The 21,994-nt window shown below is 57.3% G+C and overlaps 3 protein-coding genes across 4 annotated transcripts in view; 1 reads left to right on the plus strand and 2 right to left on the minus strand.

Moving 5' to 3' along the window:
- MAZ (MYC associated zinc finger protein) overlaps positions 1 to 7,677 on the plus strand; it is a gene marked incomplete at its 5' end in the record, with an annotated part of 7,998 nt that extends 321 nt beyond the window's left edge. Inside the window, 3 exons of the mRNA XM_082073929.1 lie at positions 2,604 to 2,667; positions 5,166 to 5,316; positions 7,395 to 7,677. Coding sequence (XP_081930055.1) covers positions 2,604 to 2,667; positions 5,166 to 5,316; positions 7,395 to 7,477 — 298 coding nt within the window. The 3' untranslated portion in view covers positions 7,478 to 7,677. The remainder of the gene's footprint in view (positions 1 to 2,603; positions 2,668 to 5,165; positions 5,317 to 7,394) is intronic.
- A 1,265-nt stretch (positions 7,678 to 8,942) lies between these two features.
- INO80E (INO80 complex subunit E) lies at positions 8,943 to 17,999 on the minus strand. 2 transcript variants are annotated; one of them, XM_082073810.1, is made up of 8 exons: positions 17,877 to 17,999; positions 14,137 to 14,207; positions 13,398 to 13,450; positions 13,034 to 13,100; positions 10,975 to 11,032; positions 10,634 to 10,759; positions 9,770 to 9,926; positions 8,943 to 9,722 (listed from the first exon to the last, which is right to left on the minus strand). In XM_082073810.1, the coding sequence occupies exons 1-7, from the start codon at positions 17,958 to 17,960 to the stop codon at positions 9,774 to 9,776; spliced, it is 612 nt and encodes a 203-aa protein (XP_081929936.1). In that variant the 5' UTR covers positions 17,961 to 17,999; the 3' UTR covers positions 8,943 to 9,722; positions 9,770 to 9,773. The 2 variants fall into 2 exon arrangements, with proteins under 2 accessions (XP_081929936.1, XP_081929935.1); XM_082073809.1 differs by having other exon boundaries at positions 8,943 to 9,926.
- Positions 18,000 to 19,817: 1,818 nt separating this feature from the next.
- Positions 19,818 to 21,173, minus strand: PAGR1 (PAXIP1 associated glutamate rich protein 1; the record flags this gene model as incomplete). The annotated part of the gene is made up of 2 exons (XM_082073930.1): positions 19,818 to 20,086; positions 21,032 to 21,173. Coding segments are annotated over 2 exons (315 nt in total), but the record flags the coding sequence as incomplete, so codon positions are not given.
- Between the last annotated feature and the right edge of the window lie 821 nt (positions 21,174 to 21,994).

Below are 21,994 nucleotides of genomic sequence, written 5' to 3' on the forward strand. Positions count from 1 at the left end.
GGTTGAGTTGGGTTGGGTTGAGTTGGGTTGAGTGCATTGGGGTGGGGTGGGTTGAGTTGGGGTGGGTTGAGTTGACTTGGATGGGTTGGGTTGACTTGGGTTGACTTGATTGGGTTGGGTTGAGTTGGGTTGGGTTGTGTTGAGTTGGGTGCATTGGGTTGATTGGGTTGGGTTGGGTTGGGTTGAGTTGAATTGGGTTGAGTTGGGTTGGGGTGGGTTGAGTTGACTTGGGTGGGTTGGGTTGAGTTGGGTTGGGTGGGTTGAGTTGGGTTGAGTTGGGTTGGGTTGAGTTGGGTTGGTTGTGTTGAGTTGGGTGCATTGGGTTGATTGGGTTGGGTTGGGTTGGGTTGAGTTGAATTGGGTTGAGTTGGGTTGGGGTGGGTTGAGTTGACTTGGGTGGGTTGGGTTGAGTTGGGTTGGGTGGGTTGAGTTGGGTTGAGTTGGGTTGGGTTGAGTTGGGTTGAGTTGGGTTGAGTTGGGTTGAGTTGACTTGGGTGGGTTGGGTTGAGTTGGGTTGGGTCAAGTTGGGTCAAGTTGGGTGAGTTGAGTTGGGTTGTATTGAGTTGGGTGCATTGGGTTGGGTTGGGTTGGGTTGGGTTGGGTGGGTTGGGTTGGGTTGAGTTGGGTGTGTTGAGTTGGGTTGGGTTGATTTTGGTGGGATGGGTTGAGTTGGGTTGGGTGCATTGGGGTGGGTTGTGTGTGTTGGGGTGGGGTGGGGTGGGTTGAGTTGAGTTGGGTTGAGTTGACTTGGGTTGAGTTGACTTGGGTGGGTTGGGGTGGGTTGAGTTGGGTTGAGTTAAATTGGGTAGAGTTGGGTTGGGTTCAATTGGGTAGAGTTGGGTTGGGTGGGTTGAGTTGGGTTGGGTTGGGTTGAGTTTGGTTGGGTGGGGTGGGTTGAGTTTGGTTGGGTGGGGTGGGTTGAGTTGGGTTGGGTTGGGTTGAGTTGGGTTGGGTTGAGTTGGGTTGGGTTGAGTTGGTTTGGGTTGAGTTGGGTTGGGTTGGGTTGAGTTGGGTTGACTTGATTGGGTTGGGTTGAGTTGGGTTGGGTTGAGTTGGGTTGACTTGATTGGGTTGGGTTGAGTTGGGTTGGGTTGAGTTGGGTGGGTTGGGTTGAGTTGGGTTGGGTTGAGTTGGGTTGGGTTGAGTTGGTTTGGGTTGAGTTGGGTGCATTGGGTTGATTGGGTTGGGTTGGGTTGAGTTGAATTGGGTTGAGTTGGGTTGGGGTGGGTTGAGTTGACTTGGGTGGGTTGGGTTGAGTTGGGTTGGGTGGGGTGGGTTGAGTTGGGTTGGGTTGAGTTGGGTGGGTTGGGTTGAGTTGGGTTGGGTTGAGTTGGTTTGGGTTGAGTTGGGTGCATTGGTTGATTGGGTTGGTTGGGTTGAGTTGGGTTGGGTGAGTTGGGTTGGGTTGAGTTGAGTTGGGTTGAGTTGAGTTGGGTTGAGTTGAGTTGAGTTGGGTTGAGTTGAGTTGGGTTGGGTTGAGTTGGGTTGGGTTGAGTTGGGTTGGGTTGGGGTGGGTTGAGTTGAGTTGAGTTGAGTTGGGTTGAGTTGAGTTGGGTTGAGTTGGGTTGGGTTGAGTTGGGTTGAGTTGGGTTGAGTTGGGTTGAGTTGAGTTGAGTTGAGTTGAGTTGGGTTGAGTTGGGTTGAGTTGAGTTGAGTTGGGTTGGGTTGGGTTGAGTTGGGTTGGGTTGGGTTGAGTTGGGTTGGGTTGGGTTGGGTTGAGTTGAGTTGGGTTGGGTTGGGTTGGGTTGGGTTGAGTTGGGGTGGGTTGAGTTGGGTTGAGTTGGGTTGGGTTGACTTGGGTGGATTGGGTTGAGTTGGGTTGAGTTGGGGTGGGTTGGGGTGAGTTGGGTTGGGTTGAGTTGGGTTGAGTTGAGTTGGGTTGGGTTGCGTTGAGTTGAGTTGGGTTGAGTTGGGTTGGGTTGAGTTGGGTTGGGTTGAGTTGGGTTGAGTTGAGTTGGGTTGGGTTGGGTTGGGTTGAGTTGGGTTGGGTTGGGTTGGGTTGAGTTGAGTTGGGTTGAGTTGGGTTGGGTTGAGTTGGGGTTGAGTTGGGTTGAGTTGGGTTGAGTTGAGTTGGGTTGAGTTGGGTTGGGTTGAGTTGGGTTGGGTTGGGTTGAGTTGGGTTGAGTTGGGTTGGTTGAGTTGGGTTGGGTTGGGTTGGGTTGAGTTGAGTTGGGTTGGGTTGGGTTGGGTTGGGTTGGGTTGAGTTGAGTTGGGTTGGGTTGGGTTGGGTTGAGTTGGGTTGAGTTGGGTTGGTTGGGTTGAGTTGGGTTGGGTTGGGTTGGGTTGGGTTGAGTTGGGTTGAGTTGGGTTGAGTTGGGTTGGGTTGGGTTGGGTTGGGTTGGGTTGAGTTGGGTTGGGTTGGGTTGAGTTGGGTTGAGTTGGGTTGAGTTGGGTTGGGTTGGTTGAGTTGGGTTGGGTTGAGTTGGGTTGGGTTGAGTTGGGTTGGGTTGGGTTGGGTTGGGTTGAGTTGGGTTGAGTTGGGTTGAGTTGGGTTGGTTGGGTTGGGTTGGGTTGGGTTGAGTTGGGTTGGGTTGGTTGGGTTGAGTACGATGACATCACGCTGACATCACGCTGACGTCACCGCCCCGTCCCCTCCCCCGCAGGCCCGACCACCTGAACAGCCACGTCCGGCAGGTCCACTCCACCGAGAGGCCCTTCAAGTGCGAGGTACCGCCCCATAGATCCCGCCCCATAGATCCGCCCCATAGATCCGCCCCATAGATCCGCCCCATAGATCCCGCCCCATAGATCCGCCCCATAGATCCGCCCCATAGATCCGCCCCATAGATCCGCCCCATAGATCCACCCCATAGATCTGCCTCATAGATCTGCCCCATAGATCCGCCCCATAGATCCCGCCCCATAGAACTGCCCCATAGATCATGCCCCATAGATCCGCCCCATAGATCCGCCCCATAGATCCGCCCCATAGATCCGCCCCATAGATCCGCCCCATAGATCCCGCCCCATAGATCCGCCCCATAGATCCCGCCCCATAGATCCGCCCCATAGATCCGCCCCATAGATCTGCCCCATAGATCCACCCCATAGATCCGCCCCATAGATCCTGCCCCACACTCTGCCCCATAGATCTGCCCCATAGATCCTGCCCCATAGATCCGCCCCATAGATCCGCCCCATAGATCCGCCCCATAGATCCCGCCCCATAGATCCTGCCCCATAGATCTGCCCCATAGATCTGCCCTATAGATCCTGCCCCATAGATCCCGCCCCATAGAACTGCCCCATAGATCCCGCCCCATAGATCCTGCCCCATAGATCCCACTTTCCCACCCATTTCCCACCCAAAACCGACCCCAAATGGCCCCAAATCACACCTGGTTTCACTCCCTGTGCCCCATAGATCCTGCCCCATAACCTGCCCCATAGATCCTGCCCCATAGATCCTGCCCCATAGATTCCAATTTGTCACCCATTTCCCACCCAAAACCAACCCCAAATGGCCCCAAATCACACCTGGTTTCACTCCCTGTGCCCCATAGATCCTCCCCCATAACCTGCCCCATAACCTGCCCCATAGCTCCCGCCCCATAGATCCTGCCCCATAGATCCTGCCCCATAGATCCCACTTTGACACCCATTTCCCACCCCAATACTGCCCCCAAACTGCCCCATATCTCGGCCATTTCTCCCCCGATCGGCCCCATATTTGCACCCCACACCCCCCACACTCTGCCCCATAGATCCCGCCCCATAGATCCCGCCTGTGACGTCAACTTCCCACCCATTTCCCACCCCAAAACCGACCCCAAAATGCCCCGTATCTCGGCCGTTTCTCGCCCGATTTGCCCCATTTTCGCACCCCACGCCCCCCACACTCTGCCCCACAGATCCCGCCCCATAGATCCTGCCCATAGATCCCACTTTCCCACCCATTTCCCACCCAAAACCGACCCCAAATGGCCCCAAATCACCCCTGTTTTCACTCCCTGTGCCCCATAGATCCTCCCCATAACCTGCCCCATAGATCCCACCCCATAACCTGCCCCATAGATCCTGCCCCATAGATCCTGCCCCATAGATCCCACTTTGACACCCATTTCCCACCCCAAACTGCCCCCAAACTGCCCCATATCTCGGCCGTTTCTCCCCCGATCGGCCCCATTTTCGCACCCCACACCCCCCACACTCTGCCCCACAGATCCCGCCCCATAGATCCCGCCTGTGACGTCAACTTCCCACCCATTTCCCACCCCAAAACCGACCCCAAAATGGCCCCGTATCTCGGCCGTTTCTCGCCCGATTTGCCCCATATTTGCACCCCACACCCCCCACACTCTGCCCCATAGATCCTGCCCCATAGATCCCACTTTGACACCCATTTCCCACCCAAAACCGACCCCAAATGGCCCCAAATCACCCCTGTTTTCACTCCCTGTGCCCCATAGATCCTGCCCCATAGATCCCACTTTGTCACCCATTTCCCACCCCAAAACCGACTCCAAAATGGCCCCATATCTCGGCTGTTTCTCGCCCGATCGGCCCCATATTTGCACCCCACACCCCCCACACTCTGCCCCATAGATCCCGCCCCATAGATCCCGCCTGTGACGTCAACTTCCCACCCATTTCCCACCCCAAAACCAACCCCAAAACGCCCCGTATCTCGGCCGTTTCTCGCCCGATTTGCCCCATTTTCGCACCCCACGCCCCCCACCCTCTGCCCCACAGATCCCGCCCCATAGATCCTGCCCCATAGATCCCACTTTGTCACCCATTTCCCACCCAAAACCGACCCCAAATGGCCCCAAATCACCCCTGTTTTCACTCCCTGTGCCCCATAGATCCCGCCCCATAACCTGCCCCATAGATCCTGCCCCATAGATCCTGCCCCATAGATCCCACTTTGACACCCATTTCCCACCCCAAACTGCCCCCAAACTGCCCCATATCTCGGCCGTTTCTCCCCCGATCGGCCCCATTTTTGCACCCCACAGCCCCCACACTCTGCCCCATAGATCCCGCCCCATAGATCCCGCCTGTGACGTCAACTTCCCACCCATTTCCCACCCCAAAACCGACCCCAAAATGCCCCGTATCTCGGCCGTTTCTCGCCCGATTTGCCCCATTTTCGCACCCCACGCCCCCCACACTCTGCCCCACACGTCTGCCCCATAACCTGCCCCACACCCCGCCCCCCGCAGACGTGCGAGGCCGCGTTCGCCACCAAGGACCGGCTGCGCGCCCACGCCGTGCGGCACGAGGAGAAGGCGCCGTGTCCGGCCTGCGGGAAACTGCTGAGCCCCGCCCACCTGGGCGAGCACCTCAAGGGCCACGGGGAGCTCTGCGCAAAAGGTGGGGGAGGGGCGGGGTCTGTGGGGCGATGTGGGGCGGGGTGGGGGGGGATCTGTGGGGCAGAGTGTGGGGGGTGTGGGGTGCGAATATGGGGCCGATCGGGGGAGAAATGGCTGAGATATGGGGCAGTTTGGGGGTTGGATTTGGGTGGGAAATGGGTGGGAAAGTGGGATCTATGGGGCAGGATCTATGGGGCGGATCTATGGGGCAGATCTATGGGGCAGGATCTATGGGGCGGGATCTGTGGGGCAGAGTGTGGGGGGGGTGGGGTGCGAATATGGGGCCGATCGGGGCAGAAACGGCCGAGATATGGGGCAGTTTGGGGGTTGGATTTGGGTGGGAAAGTGGGATCTATGGGGCAGGATCTGTGGGGCAGAGTGTGGGGGGTGTGGGGTGCGAAAATGGGGCCGATCGGGTTCGAAACGGCCGAGATATGGGGCCATTTTGGAGTCGGTTTTGGGGTGGGAAATGGGTGGGAAAGTGGGATCTATGGGGCAGGATGTGGGGCAGGATCTATGGGGCAGGTTCTATGGGGCAGTGGGAGTGAAAATGGGGGCGGTTTGGGGAGAAACAGCCACAATTTGGGGTCGGTTTTGGGTGGGAAATGGGTGACAAAGTGGGATCTATGGGGCAGGATCTATGGGGCAGGATCTATGGGGCGGGATCTATGGGGCTATGGGAAACTGCTGAGCCCCGCCCACCTGGGCGAGCACCTCAAGGGCCACGTGGCGCCAAAGGTGGGGGAGGGGCCGGGGGGCGGGGCCATGGGGGGGCGGGGCCAGTGGGGGCGGGGCCGGGGGGCGGAGCTGGGGGGGAGGGGCCACACGGCGCCCGGCCCGGGGGAGCTCTGCAGCAAGGTGGGGGAGGGGCCGGGGGGGGGGGGGGGCGGGGCCATGGGGGCGGGATCTGTGGGGCAGGGTGGGGGGTGGGGTGGGGGCGAAAATGGGGCCGATTGGGGGAGAAATGGGGGTGATTTGGGGTCGGTTTTGGGTGGGAAAGGGGTGGCAAAGTGGGATCTATGGGGCGGGATGTGGGGCAGGATCTGTGGGGTCTGGGGGTGAAAAGGGACTTGATTTTGGGGAGAAATGGGTCAGGATTGGGTTGGATTTTGGGTGGGAAATGGGTGTCGAAGTGGGATCTATGGGGCAGGATCTATGGGGCGGGATGTGGGGGGCGTGGGGTGCGAATATGGGGCAGATTGGGCGAGAAACGGCCGAGATATGGGGCAGTTTGGGTCAGACTTGGGGTTTGGAAATGGGTGGGAAAGTGGGATCTATGGGGCAGGATCTATGGGGCGGATCTATGGGGCAGGATCTATGGGGCACAGAAAGTGAAAACAGGTGATTTGGGGCCATTTGGGGTCGGGTTTGGGTGGGAAATGGGCGGGAAGGTGGGGATGTGGGGCGGATCTATGGGGCGGGATCTATGGGGCAGGATCTATGGGGCGGATCTATGGGGCGGGATCTATGGGGCAGGATCTATGGGGCAGGATCTATGGGGCGGGATCTATGGGGCGGGATCTGTGGGGTGGGATCTGTGGGGCGGGATCTATGGGGCAACTTATGGGTCGCAGGAGCCTCAGTTTTGGGTCCGAATTGGTTCATTTTATTCACGGGGTGAACAGGGCGGATCTATGGGGCGGATCTATGGGGCGGATCTATGGGTCAGATCTATGGGGCAGATCTATGGGGCGGATCTATGGGTCAGGTCTATGGGGCAGATCTATGGGTCGGATCTATGGGGCAGATCTATGGGTCAGATCTGTGGGCGGATCTATGGGTCAGATCTATGGGTCAGATCTATGGGTCGGATCTATGGGGCGGATCTATGGGGCGGGATCTATGGGGTGGGATCTATGGGTCAGATCTATGGGGCGGATCTATGGGGCAGATCTATGGGGCAGATCTATCGGTCAGATCTATGGGGCGGATCTATGGGGCGGATCTATGGGTCAGATCTATCGGTCAGATCTATGGGGTGGGATCTATGGGGCAGATCTATGGGGCAGATCTATGGGTCAGATCTATGGGGCAGCCCCATAGATCTATGGGGTGACCCCCCCTCCCCTCCCCCCCCAGGAGCTCCGTGCCCCCCCCTGGCGCCCCCCGGCGGCCCCTCCCCCGCGGTTCCCGCGCTGCCCCTGGAGGGGGCGCCCTGGTGAAGGGGGGCGGGGCTTGTGGGGGGGTGGGCGGGGCTTATGGGGGGTGGGGGGGTGGAGGGGGGCGGGGCTTCCATGGAGGCTCCACCCCCCAGTGGGGGGGGGGGGATGGGGGGGAGGGGCCTTTTGTATCAATGGGGAATAAAAGGCAAGAGGCGCCCGAGGCTCCGCCCACTGGGGGGGCGGGGTTAAAGGGGGCGGGGCCTAAAGGGGGTGGGGCTTAAGGGGGCCTTGAGGGGGTGGAGCTTAAAGTGGGTGGGGCCTAAAGTGATGGCTAAGGGGGAGGGGATTGGAGGGGGTGGGGCTTGAAGGGGGCGGGGCTAAGGGGGGTGGAGCTTAAAGGGGGTGGGGCCTGAATGGAGGGCCAAGTGGGAGGGGCTTGGAGGGGGTGGAGCTTAAAGGGGGTGGGGTCTAAAGGGGGCGGGGCTTAAAATGAGTATGGGGAGGGGGTGGAGCTTAAGTGGGTGGGGTCTAAAGGGGGCGGGGCTAAGGGGGGAGGGGTCGGGGGGTGGAGCTTAAAGGGGGTGGGGCCTAAATGGAGGACTAGGGGGAGGGGCATAGAGGGGGTGGAGCTTAAAGGGAGTGGGGGCACAATGGGGCGGGGTCTAAAGGGGGTGGAGCTTAAAGGGGGCGGGGCCTAAAAGGGCCCCCAAAGAGCTTCCTGGTTGTTTTTATTCATCCAATGGGGGGTCCCGGGGGTCAAAGGTCACGCGGGGTGTCAATCAATCGGGGCTCAGGGGTCACGTGGGGTCACTCGGGGTGTCAATCAACGGCCACCAGGAGGTCAAAGGTCACTCGGGGATGTCAATCAAGCACCGGCCGGTCGTTCCGGGGTCACGTGGGGTCATGAGGTCCCAGGGGGGGTCACGTGATGTCATTGGGGGGGTCACGTGGGGTCCCTCGGAGGTCAGAGGTCGCTCGGCTTGTCAATCAATCACCACTCCGGGGTCACGTGGGTCCCAGGGGTCACATGGGGTCACTCAACTTGTCAATCAATGGCGGCTCCGGGGTCACATGGGGTCCCAGGGGTCACATGGGGTCCCGGGGGTCACGTGGGGTCACTCAGCTTGTCAATCAACAGCCACTTGGGGGTCAGAGGTCGCTCGGCTTGTCAATCAATCGCCGCTCCAGGGTCACGTGGGGTCCCAGGGGTCACGGGGGGTCACTTGACTTGTCAATCAATGGCGGCTCCGGGGTCACGTGGTGTCCCAGGGGTCACATGGGGTCCCAGGGGTCACGTGGGGTCCCAGGAGTCACATGGGGTCCCGGGGGTCACGTGGGGTCACTCAGCTTGTCAATCAACAGCCACTTGGGGGTCAGAGGTCGCTCGGCTTGTCAATCAATCGCCGCTCCAGGGTCACATGGGGTCCCAGGGGTCACGTGGGGTCACTTGACTTGTCAATCAATGGCGGCTCCGGGGTCACGTGGTGTCCCAGGGGTCACATGGGGTCCCAGGGGTCACGTGGGGTCCCAGGAGTCACATGGGGTCCCGGGGGTCACGTGGGGTCACTCAGCTTGTCAATCAACAGCCACTTGGGGGTCAGAGGTCGCTCGGCTTGTCAATCAATGGCGGCTCCGGGGTCACATGGGGTCCCAGGGGTCACGTGGGGTCACTTGACTTGTCAATCAATGGCGGCTCCGGGGTCACGTGGGCTCCCAGGGGTCACATGGGGTCCCAGGGATCACATGGGGTGACTCAACTTGTCAATCAATGGCGGCTCCGGGGTCACGTGGGGTCCCAGGGGCCACGTGGGGTCACTTGGAGGTCAGAGGTCACTCAGCTTGTCAATCAATTGCCACTCCAGGGTCACGTGGGGTCCCAGGGGTCACGTGGGGTCACTCAGCTTGTCAATCAATCGCCACTCCGGGGTCACATGGGGTCGCAGGGGTCACGTGGGGTCACTTGACTTGTCAATCAATGGCGGCTCCGGGGTCACGTGGGTTCCCAGGGGTCACATGGGGTCCCAGGGATCACATGGGGTGACTCAACTTGTCAATCAATGGCGGCTCCGGGGTCACATGGCGTCCCAGGGGTCACGTGGGGCCCCAGGGGTCACATGGGGTCACTCAGCTTGTCAATCAATCGTGGCTCCGGGGTCACATGGGGTCCCAGGGGTCACGTGGGGTCACTTGACTTGTCAATCAATGGCGGCTCCGGGGTCACGTGGGGTCCCAGGGGTCACGTGGGGTCCCAGGGGTCACATGGGGTGACTCAACTTGTCAATCAATGGCGGCTCCGGGGTCACGTGGGGTCCCAGGGGGGGTCACGTGGGGTCCGGGGGTCACGTGGGGTCAGGGGTCACTCGGGGATGTCAATCACCAGCTCGTCGTCGCCGTCCAGGGCGTCGTCCCCGCTCCCCTCCCCCCCCGGCCCCTCCCCCCCCCGGCTCAGCAGCCGCCGGGGGACGCAGCTCAGCACGGGGGGAGGGGCCGGGGGCGGGAACGGCGCCGCCTGGGGGCGGAGCCACAGGGACACGTGACTGACCCATAACTGACCCATAACTGACCCATAACTGACCCATAAGTGACCCCAGACCCACATATTGACCCCCAAGTGACCCCCCAGACCCACACATTGACCCACAAGTGACCCATAAGTGACCCCTGGACCCACAGATGACCCCATGACCCCCGCACCCCATAGCGCCCCATAACCACCCCATAACCACCCCATAGCGCCCCATAGCCACCCCATAGCGCCCCATAGCCGCCCCATAGCCACCCCATAGCGCCCCATAGCCACCCCATAGCGCCCCATAACCACCCCATAGCGCCCCATAGCCACCCCATAGCGCCCCATAACCACCCCATAGCGCCCCATAGCCACCCCATAGAACCCCATAGCGCCCCATAGCGTCCCATAACCACCCCATAACCACCCCATAGTGCCCCATAGCGCCCCATAGCCACCCCATATCACCCCATAGCCACCCCATATCACCCCATAGCGCCCCATAGCCACCCCATAGCCACCCCATATCACCCCATAGCGCCCCATAGCGCCCCATAGAACCCCATAGCCGCCCCATAGCGCCCCATATCACCCCATATCACCCCATAGCGCCCCATAACCACCCCATAACTGCCCCATAGCGCCCCATAACCACCCCATAGCGCCCCACATCTCCCCACATCTCCCCACATCTCCCCACATCCGACCTGCGGGCGCCGGCTGTTGCTGCGGCTGCGCCGGGCGGGGCCGGGGGGGCGGGGCCTGGGGGGGCGGGGCCCGTCGGGCGGGGCCAGCAGCTCATTGGGCAACGGGCTGAAGGGGGGTGTGGTCACCTGGGGGGGGGGGGCGGGGTTAGCAACGGACACACCCCCCCCCCCCCCCCCGAGCTCCCATTGGCTGGAAGGGGTGGGGGGACCCAGGACACACCCCCTTGATGGGATTGGTTGGGGGTAAAGGGGGCGGAGCCACATGGGAGTGGGGTATCCAGGCCACGCCCCCTCACTGGGATTGGCTGAGGGTCCAAAGGGGCGGGGCCGTTATTACTCACCATATATGGAGTGGGCGGAGCCTGGAAGGCGGGGGTGGGGGGGGAGGGGCTGCGCTTCCTGTGGGGGGAAGGGGGGGGGTCAGGGGGGCGGGGCCATCTCGGAGCCCCGCCCACCACCCTGGCCGCCATATTGGATGCTGGGGCGGCCATATTGGATGCTGGCGGCCATCTTGGAGCCCCGCCCACCACCCCGGCCGCCATATTGGATGCTGGCGGCCATCTTGGAGCCCTGCCCAGCGCCTCGGCCGCCATCTTGGAGCCCCGCCCACTATCCTGGCGGCCATATTGGATACTGGGGGCGGCCATATTGGATGCTGGCGGCCATATTGGAACCCCGCCCATGACCCCAGCGGCCATATTGGATACTGGGGGCAGCCATATTGGAATCTGGCAGCTATATTGGAATCTGGTGGCCATGTTGGAGCCCCGCCCACTACCCTGGCGGCCATATTGGATGCTGGCGGCCATATTGGAACCCCTCCCATGACCCTCACAGCCATACTGGATACTGGGAGCGGCCATATTGGATTCTGGCGGCCATCTTGGAACGCAACAGCCATATTGGATACTCGGGGCGGCCATATTGGATGCCGGCGGCCATCTTGGAATCACTCCCATGACCCCGGCAGCCATATTGGATACTCGGGGTGGCCATATTGGAATTTGGCGGCCATCTTGGAGCCCCACCCACCATCCTGGCGGCCATATTGGATACTCAGGGGAGCCATCTTGAACCCTGGCGGCCATCTTGGAACCCCTCCCATGACCCCGGCAGCCATATTGGATACTCGGGGCGGCCATATTGGATGCAGGCGGCCATCTTGGAGCCCCGCCCACCACCCTGGCAGCCATATTGGATAGTGGGGGCAGTCATATTGGATTCTGGCGGCCATCTTGGAACCCATCCCATGACCCCAGCGGCCATCTTGGATGCTGGCGGCAGCCATCTTGAACCATGGCGGCCATCTTGGAACCCCTCCCATGACCCCGGCAGCCATCTTGGATACTGGGGGCGGCCATATTGGAATCTGGCGGCCATATTGGAATCTGGCGGCCATATTGGAGCCCCGCCCACTACCCTGGAGGCCATATTGGATGCTGGTGGCCATCTTGGAACCCATCCCATGACCCCAACGGCCATATTGGATGCTGGCGGTGGCCATGTTCAACCCTGGCGGCCATCTTGGAACCCCTCCCATGACCCCGGCAGCCATATTGGATACTGGGGCGGCCATATTGGATTCTGGCGGCCATCTTGGAGCCCCGCCCACTACCCCGGCAGCCATATTGGATACTGGGGGCGGCCATATTGGATGTTGGCGGCCATATTGGAACCCCACCCACTATCCTGGCAGCCATACTGGATACTCAGGGTGGCCATATTGGAATTTGGTGGCCATCTTGGAGCCCCGCCCACTACCCTGGGCGCCATATTGGATTCTGGCGGCCATCTTGGAACCCTTCCCATGAGCCCAGCAGCCATATTGGATACTGGGGGCGGCCATATTGGAATCTGGCGGCCATATTGGAATCTGGCGGCCATATTGGAGCCCCGCCCACTACCCTGGCAGCCATATTGGATGCTGGCGGCCATCTTGGAACTCATCCCATGACCCCGGCAGCCATATGGGATAATGGGGGCGGCCATCTTGAACCCTGGCGGCCATCTTGGAACCCCTCCCATGACCCCGGCAGCCATATTGGATACTGGGGCGGCCATATTGGATTCTGGTGGCCATCTTGGAACCCCTCCCATGACCCCGGCGGCCATCTTGGATACTGGGGGCGGCCATATTGGAATCTGGTGGCCATATTGGAGCCTCGCCCACTACCCTGGCGGCCATATTGGATGCTGGCGGCCATCTTGGAACCCCTCCCGCCACCCCGGCAGCCATCTTGGATAATGGGGGCGGCCATCTTGAACCCTGGCGGCCATCTTGGAAACCCTCCCACCACCCCGGCGGCCATCTTGGCTGCTGGCAGCGGCCATCTTGGCCCCGCCCACCACCCCGGCGGCCATCTTGGCTGCTGGCAGCGGCCATCTTGGCCCCGCCCCCACCTCTTCCCGCCGTCGCTGCCCTTGTTCCCGTCCCCGTCGCTGTCGGACGTCGCCGTCGCCTCCGAATCTGGGGGGGGGGGGGGGAGGAGCCAATGGGGACCCGCCCCCCGACCCCCCGTGACCCACAACTGCCCCATAGCGACCCCCAAGTTGACCCGTTAACGCCACAAATTGACCCAGAACCGCCCCAAATCGACCCATAGCTGCCCCATAGTGACCCCCAAGTGCCCCCCAGCCCCATAAGTGCCTGAAATCGACCCAAAATTGCCTCTTATTGACCCCCAAGTGCCCCCAATTGACCCATATCTGCCCCATAGTGACCCCCAAGTCCCCCCCAGCCCCATAAGTGCCCCCCCCCCATTACCTGTTGTCTCTTCGTCCACGTTCTCATAGAGCAGCAGCCGGTCCAGCAAATAACTGGGGGGGGAAAGGGGGGGTGAGGGACCCAGGAGTGCCCCAAGGGACCCAGGAGTGCCCCAAGGGACCCAAATAGGGGACCCAGGAGTTCGGGGAGGGACCCAGGAGTTCAGGAGGGACCCAGGAGTGCCCCAAGGGACCCAGGAGTGCCCCAAGGGACCCAGGAGTGCCCCAAAGGACCCAGGAGTTCCCCAATGGACCCAAACAGGGGACCCAGGAGTTCGGGAGGGACCCAGGAGTGCACCAAAGGACCCAGGAGTTCCCCAAAGGACCCAGGAGTGCCCCAAGGGACCCAAATAGGGGACCCAGGTGTCCGGGAGGGACCCAGGAGTTCCCCAAAGGACCCAGGAGTTCCCCAATGGACCCAAATAGGGGACCCAGGAGTTCCCCAAAGGACCCAGGAGTTCGGGATGGACCCAGGAGTGCCCCAAAGGACCCAGGAGTGCCCCAAGGGACCCAAATAGGGGACCCAGGAGTGCCCCAAAGGACCCAGGAGTGCCCCAAGGGACCCAAATAGGGGACCCAGGAGTTCCCCAAAGGACCCAGGAGTGCCCCAAGGGACCCAAATAGGGGACCCAGGAGTTCCCCAAAGGACCCAGGAGTTCGGGAGGGACCCAGGAGTGCCCCAAGGGACCCAGGCGTCCGGGGCGGGTGCATTATGGGGCGATTTCCACGGATTTCGGGACCTTTTGTCGCGCGAGACCTTGAGCAGTTTGCGCTGGGCCCGGCGCAGCTCGTCCTGGAAACACTCCTGCTCCTTTTGGGGCCAAAACCAGCATTTTTGGGCAAAAAGCCACTCAAAATACCCAAAAACGCCCCCGGGAAACCCCAAAAAGCCCCAATTTCACCCCAAAAAGCCCCAATTTCACCCCAAAAACCCCAAATTCCGCCCAAAAAGCCCCAATTTCAACCCCAAAATCACCCAGTTTGGCCCCAAAAAGCCTCAATTTTAGGACCCAAAATACACCATTTCAGCCCAAAATCCACAATTTTAACCCCAAAATCCACAATTTCTACCCAAAAAGCCCCAAAATCCTCATTTTTAGGCCCAAATTCCCCATTTTAGGCCCCAAAAGCCCCAATTTCAACCCCAAAACCCACCCAGTTTGGCCCCAAAATCCCCATTTTAGGCCCCAAAAGCCTCAATTTCAACCCAAAAAGCCCCAAAATCCTCAATTTTAGGCCCAAATTCCCCATTTTAGGCCCAAAAAGCCCCAATTTCAACCCCAAAAAGCCCCAATTTCAACCCAAAATCCCCAATTTAGGCCCAAAAAGCTTCAATTTCAACCCCAAAAAGCCCCAATTTCAACCCAAAATCCTCAATTTCAGCCCCAAAATCCACCATTTCAACCCAAAAAGCCCCAAAATCCACATTTTCAACCCAAAAAGCCCCAAAATCCTCAACTTTAGGCCCAAAATCCCCAATTTAGGCCCAAAAAGCTTCAATTTCAACCCAAAAAGCCCCAATTTCAGCCCAAAATCCTCAATTTCAGCCCCAAAATCCACAATTTCAACCCAAAAAGCCCCAAAATCCTCAACTTTAGGCCCAAAATCCCCAATTTAGGCCCAAAAAGCTTCAATTTCAACCCCAAAAAGCCCCAATTTCAACCCAAAATCCTCAATTTCAGCCCCAAAATCCACCATTTCAACCCAAAAAGCCCCAAAATCCACATTTTCAACCCAAAAAGCCCCAAAATCCTCAACTTTAGGCCCAAAATCCCCAATTTAGGCCCAAAAAGCTTCAATTTCAACCCAAAAAGCCCCAATTTCAGCCCAAAATCCTCAATTTCAGCCCCAAAATCCACAATTTCAACCCAAAAAGCCCCAAAATCCTCAACTTTAGGCCCAAAATCCCCAATTTAGGCCCAAAAAGCTTCAATTTCAACCCAAAAATCCCCAATTTCAACCCAAAATCCACAATTTCAGCCCCAAAATCCCCATTTTAGGCCCCAAAAGCCCCAATTTCAACCCCAAAACCACCAAGTTTGGCCCCAAAATGCCCATTTTAGGCCCAAAAAGCCTCAATTTTAGCCCAAAATCCACAATTTCAACCCAAAAATCCACAACTTCAGCCCAAAAATCCACAATTTCAACCCCAAAATCCTCAATTTCAACACAAAAATTGCCAATTTCAGCCCAAAAATCCCCAATTTCAGCCACAAAATCCCCATTTTAGGCCCAAAAATCCTCAATTTCAACCCCAAAATCCTCAATTTCAGCCCCAAAATCCACAATTTCAACCCAAAAAGCCCCAAAATCCTCAACTCTAGGCCCCAAATCCCCAATTTAGGCCCAAAGAGCTTCAATTTCAACCCAAAAAGCCCCAATTTCAGCCCAAAATCCTCAATTTCAGCCCCAAAATCCACAATTTCAACCCAAAAAGCCCCAAAATCCTCAACTTTAGGCCCAAAATCCCCAATTTAGGCCCCAAAAGCTTCAATTTCAACCCAAAAAGCCCCAATTTCAGCCCAAAAAGCCCCAATTTCAACCCAAAATCCACAATTTCAGCCCCCAAAGCCCCATTTTAGGCCCCAAAAGCCCCAATTTCAACCCCAAAACCACCAAGTTTGGCCCCAAAATTCCCATTTTAGGCCCAAAAAGCCTCAATTTTAGCCCAAAATCCAGAATTTTAACCCAAAAATCCACAATTTCAGCCCAAAAATCCACAATTTCAACCCAAAATCCACAATTTCAACCCAAAAATCCACAATTTCAACCCCAAAAGCCTCAATTTCAACACAAAAATTGCCAATTTCAGCCCAAAAATCCCCAATTTCAGCCACAAAATCCCCATTTTAGGCCCAAAAATCCTCAATTTCAACCCCAAAATCCTCAATTTCAGCCCCAAAATCCACAATTTCACCCCAAAAAGCCCCAAAATCCTCAACTTTAGGCCCGAAATCCCCAATTTAGGCCCAATAAGCTTCAATTTCAACCCAAAAAGCCCCAATTTCAGCCCAAAAATCCACAATTTTAACCCAAAAATCCCCAATTTCAACCCAAAATTTCAACACTCCTGCTCCTTTTGGGGCCAAAAACGGGCGTTTTGGGCAAAAAGCGACAAAAACGCCCCCAAATTCACCCCAGATTTCCCCCCAAATTCCCTCCAATTTCCCCCAAATTCCCTTAAATTTACCCCAAAATTTACCTCAAGTTCCCCCCAAATTCTCCCCCAAAATTTCCCTCAATTTCCCCCAAAATTTCCCCCCAAATTCCTTCAAATTCCCCCCAAAATTTTCCCAATTCCCCCAAATTTCCCCCAAAATCCCCCCAAATCTCCCAAATTCCTTCAAATTTTCCCCAAATTCCCCCAAATTTCCCCAAATTCCCCCAATTTTCCCCAAATTTTCCCCAATTTTCCCCCAATTTTCCCCAATTTTCCCCCAAATTTCCCCCAAATTCCCCCAATTTTCCCCAAATTCCCCCAATTTCCCCCAAATTCACCCCCAAAATTTCCAATTTACCTCAAAATTCCCTCAAATTTCCCCCAAATTTCCCCCAAATTTCCCCAAATTCCCCCAATTTTCCTCCAATTTTCCCCAAATTTTCCCCAAATTCCCCCAATTTTCCCCAATTTTCCCCCAATTTTCCCCAAACTCCCCCAATTTTCCCCCAATTTTCCCCCAAATTTCCCCAATTTTCCCCAATTTTCCCCAAATTCCCCCAATTTTCCCCAAATTCACCCCCAAAATTTCCAATTTACCTCAAAATTCCCTCAAATTTCCCCCAATTTTCCCCCAAATTTCCCCAAATTCCCCCAATTTCCCCCAAATTCCTCCAATTTTCCCCCAAATTTCCCCAAATTCCCCCAATTTTCCTCAAATTTCCCCCAATTTTCCTCCAAATTCCCCCAATTTTCCCCAATTTTCCCCCAAATTCCCCCAATTTTCCCCAAATTCCCTCAAATTCCCCCAATTTTCCCCAAATTCCCTCAATTTTCCCCAAATTCCCCCAAATTTTCCCCAATTTTCCCCCAATTTTCCCCAAATTCCCCCAATTTTCCCCAAATTCCCCCAAATTTTCCCCAAATTCCCCCAAATTCCCCCAATTTTCCCCAAATTCCCCCAAATTTTCCCCAATTTTCCCCCAATTTTCCCCAAATTCCCCCAATTTTCCCCAAATTCCCCCAATTTTCCCCCAAATTCCCCCAATTTTCCCCAATTTTCCCCAAATTCCCCCAATTTTCCTTCAAATTCCCCCAATTTTCCCCCAATTTTCCCCAAATTTCCCCCAAATCCCCCAATTCCCGCCAAATCCCCCATTTCCCGCCAAACCCCCCTCAGCCCCATTTCCCGCCAATTCCCCCCCCCCCCGCGGTGCATTGTGGGTAACCCCCCCCCCACCCCCCATTTCCCGCCCTCCCGCCCCGGCCCCGCCCCTTTCCCCGCCCCCCCCCGCGTTTCCCGCCCTTTCCCGCTCCATTCACATAGAGCAGCAGCTTCAGCCGCCGCTTCAGCGCCCGGTAGCGCCGCTTGTAGCCGCCGCCATCGGCCTCGGCCGCCCCGTTCATGGCCGCCGCTTCCGGCTCCTTCACGGAAGTGCCGGACGCCCCCCCCTCCCACGCCCCGCTCGCTTCCCATTGGCCGCGCGTCCCGCCCGCTCGCTCCCCATTGGCTCAGTCGCGCCGCGCGTCCCGCCCACCGCGCTCCCCATTGACTCTGGTGGTTCGCCCCGCCCGCTCGCTCCCCATTGGCTCAGGGCGCCGCTCGCCCCGCCCGCTCGCTCCCTATTGGTTCAGCCGAGCCGCTCGCCCCCCTCCCACTCACTCCCCGTTGAAACAGCCGCTTCGCCCCGCCCACTCGCTTCTCATTGGCTCAGGGCGCCGCGCGTCCCGCCCACCGCGCTCCCCATTGACACTGTCGGCTCGCCCCGCCCCCTCGCTTTCCAATGGCTCAGGGCGCCGCTCGCCCCACCCTCTCGCTCCCCATTGGTTCACCACGCCCTCTCCCTCCCCATTGATCCCGTCGGCTCGCCCCGCCCACTCGCTCGCCATTGGCTCAGCCGCGCCGCTCGCCCCGCCCACTCGCTCCCCATTGGTTCACCGCGCCCTCTCCCTCCCCGCCTCCCATTGATTGAGGCGCCAAACACATTTTGGGGTCAAATAAGCCATTTTTGGGGTCAAATGTCCCATTTTTGGGTCAAAGAAGCCATTTGGGGTCGACAAAGCCCTTTTGGGGGACAAATAAGCCAGTTTTGGGGTGAAAAAAACCCATTTTGGGGTCAAATCACCCATTTTTGGGGTTGAATAACCCGTTTTTGGGGTCGAAAAAGCCATTTTTGGAGTCAAATAAACCCTTTTGGGGTCAAATAACCCATTTTGGGGGCCAAATCACCCATTTTTGGGGTCAAATAACCCAATTTGGGGGTCAAATAACCTGTTTTTGGGGTCGAATAACCCAATTTTGGGGTCAACTAAGCCATTTTTGGGGTCAAAAAAGCCATTTTTGGGGGTCAAATAACCCAATTTTGGGGCCAAATAACCCACATTTGGGGTCAAATAACCCAATTTTGGGGGTCAAACGAGCCATTTTTGGAGTCAAATCACCTATATTTGGGGTCAAATAACCCATTTTTGGGGTCAAACAACCCATTTTTGGGGGTCCAATGAGCCATTTTGGGGGCCAAATAACCCATTTTTGAGGTCAAATCATCCACTTTTGGGGTGGAAAAAGCCCTTTTTGGGGTCAAATCACCCAATTTTGGGGTCAAATAACCCATTTTGAGGTCAAATAACCCATATTTGGAGTCAAATCACCCATTTTTGGGGTGAAATCACCCATATTTGGAGTTAAACAATCTATATTTGGGGTCACATAACCCATTTTTGGGGTCATATAACCCATTTTTGAGGTCGAATAACCCAATTTTGGGGTCAAATAATCCATTTTGGGGGACAAATAAACCCTTTTGGGGGTCAAATCACCCATATTTGGAGTCAAATAACCTATAATTTGGGGTCAAATAACCCATTCTTGAGGTTGAATAACCCAATTTTGAGGTCATTTAACCTAATTTGGGGGTCATTTAACCCAATTTTGGGGTCAAATCACCCATTTTGGGGGTTAAATCACCCATTTTTGGGGCTGAATAACCCAAATTTGGAGTAAAATCACCAATTTTTGGGGTTAAATCACCCATTTTTGGGGCTGAATAACCCATTTTTGGGGTAAAATCACCCATTTTTGGGGTTGAATCACCCATTTTTGGGGCTGAATAACCCAAATTTGGAGTAAAATCACCCATTTTGGGGTTAAATCACCCATTTTTGGGGTTGAATCACCCATGTTTGGGGCCAAATAACCCAAATTTGGGGTCAAATAGCCCAACTTTGGGGTCAAACGAGCCATATTTGGAGTCAAATCACCCATTTTTGAGTCAAATCACCTATATTTGGGGTCAACTAACCCATTTTTAGGGTCAACTAACCCATTTTTGGGGTCAAAAAAGCCATTTTTGGGGTGGCCTAGCCCGTTTTCGGGGTGGCAGGGGCCGTTTTTGGGGTGGATAAGGCGGTTTTTGGGCTGGGCGGGAAGAGGTCCCGGCCGGTGCGCAGGATCTGCTGCTCCAGCGCCTGGTGCCGCTTCATGTCCCACAGAACCTTGTCCAGCGCCGCGCGCCGCGACACGCGCCCCGGCCCTAAAACACCCAGAAACACCGGATTTTAACCCAAAATCGGGGACGGGGGGGGTCCCCCCCACCCAGGTACGGCCCTTTGGGGCCAAAACGGGGGGTTTTGGGGGGTTTTTGGGGGGTTTTTTGGGGGGAAATGCGCTGGGGTCAATGGTGGCTCTGGAGGGTTAATGGGTGATGTGGGGGGGGGAATTAAGGGGGGAATTAAGGGGTAATTAAGGGGTTAAGGGATTAATTAAGGGGGTAATTAAGGGGTTAGTTAAGGGGTTAGTTAAGGGGTTAGTTAAGGGGTTAGTTAGGGGTTAAGGGATTAATTAAGCGGGTAATTAAGGGGTTAGTTGAGGGGTTAAGGGTTAATTAAGGGGTTAGTTAAGGAGTTAGTTAAGGGGGTAATTAAAGGGTTAGTTAAGGGGTTAGTTAAGGGGGTAATTAAAGGGTTAATTAAAGGGTTAGTTAAGGGGTTAGTTAAGGGGGTAATTAAAGGGTTAATTAAAGGGTTAGTTAAGGGGTTAGTTAAGGGGGTAATTAAAGGGTTAATTAAAGGGTTAGTTAAGGGGTTAGTTAAGGGGGTAATTAAGAGGGTAGTTGACGAGGTAATTAACGGGGTAATTAAGGGGGTAATTAAGAGGGTAGTTGAGGAGGTAATTAAGGAGGTAATTAAGGGGGTAATTAAGGGGGTAATTAAGGGGGTAATTAAGGGGGACTCACTGAAGCTCCGGGCTGTGTGGGTTAATGAGGGGTTAATTAATTAAGGGATTAATTAAGGGGCACTCACTGATTTTAAAAGGTTTGAGGGCGATGTGTGGGGGTTAACGAGGGTTAATTAGGGGGCTAATTAAGGGGGGCTGACCACAGCTCTGGGGTTTCAGGCTCTGCGGTCCGTGTGTGGTTACTGAGGGTTAATGAGCGGTAATTAAGGGTTAATGAGGGTGATTAGCAGTACGGGCTCACCGTGCGCCCGTCTCCGGTCGATCAGCGGCTGCGGCGCCACCGGCTCGTCCTCGAACTCGAACTGCGGCACCACCCGCGGCCTGGGGGCGGGGCCAGGGGCGGGGTCAACGGGGGCGGGGTCAACGGGGGCGGGGCCAACGGGGGGCGGGGTCAAGGGAGGGGCGGGGTCAAGGGAGGGGCGGGGTCAGGGGAGGGGCGGGTCAAGGGGGGCGGGGCCAACGGGGGCGGAGTCAAGGGGGCATGGGGGGCGGAGTCAAGGGGGCCATGGGGGGCGGAGTCAAGGGGGCGGGGTCGGGGGCGGGGTCAGGGGAGAGGGGCGGGGTCAGGGAGAGGGGCGGGGTCAGGGAGAGGGGCGGGGTCAGGGAGGGGCGGGGTCAGGGGAGGGGCGGGGTCAGGGGAGGGGCGGGGTCAGGGGAGGGGCGGGGTCAGGAGGGGTGGCATCAATGGAGTGGCAGGGGGCAGGGTCAATGGGGGGCGGGGCCAATGAGGGGGCGGGGCCAATGGGGGGCAGGGTCAATGTGGGGTGGGGTCCGTGGGGGGCAGGGTCAATGGGGTGGCAGGGGGCGGGGTCAATGGGGGGCGGGGTCAATGGGGGGGCGGGGCCAATGGGGGGCAGGGTCAATGTGGGGTGGGGTCCATGGGGGGGCGGGGTGAATGGGGTGGCGGGGGGCGGGGTCAATGGGGGGCAGGGTCATGGGGGCGGGGTCAGTGGGGGCGGGGTCAATGGGGGGCGGGGTCAGTGGGGGGGCGGGGTCCATGGTCGGTGCCGCCTCCCGCAGGGGGGTCCCCCAAACCCCCCCCAAACTCCCCAAAATTTCCCCCAAATTTCCCCTCAAATCTCCCTCAATTTCCCCCAAATTTCCCTTAAATTTTCCCCTTATACCCCCCCACTCCCCCCCCGCCTCATTCCCCTTATACCCCCAAACCCCCCACTCTGCCCCCATCCCCCCTCACCCCCCCATC

Source organism: Streptopelia decaocto, assembly GCF_964273445.1.
Source record: "Streptopelia decaocto genome assembly, chromosome: 28".
Taxonomy (NCBI): Eukaryota; Metazoa; Chordata; class Aves; order Columbiformes; family Columbidae; genus Streptopelia; species Streptopelia decaocto.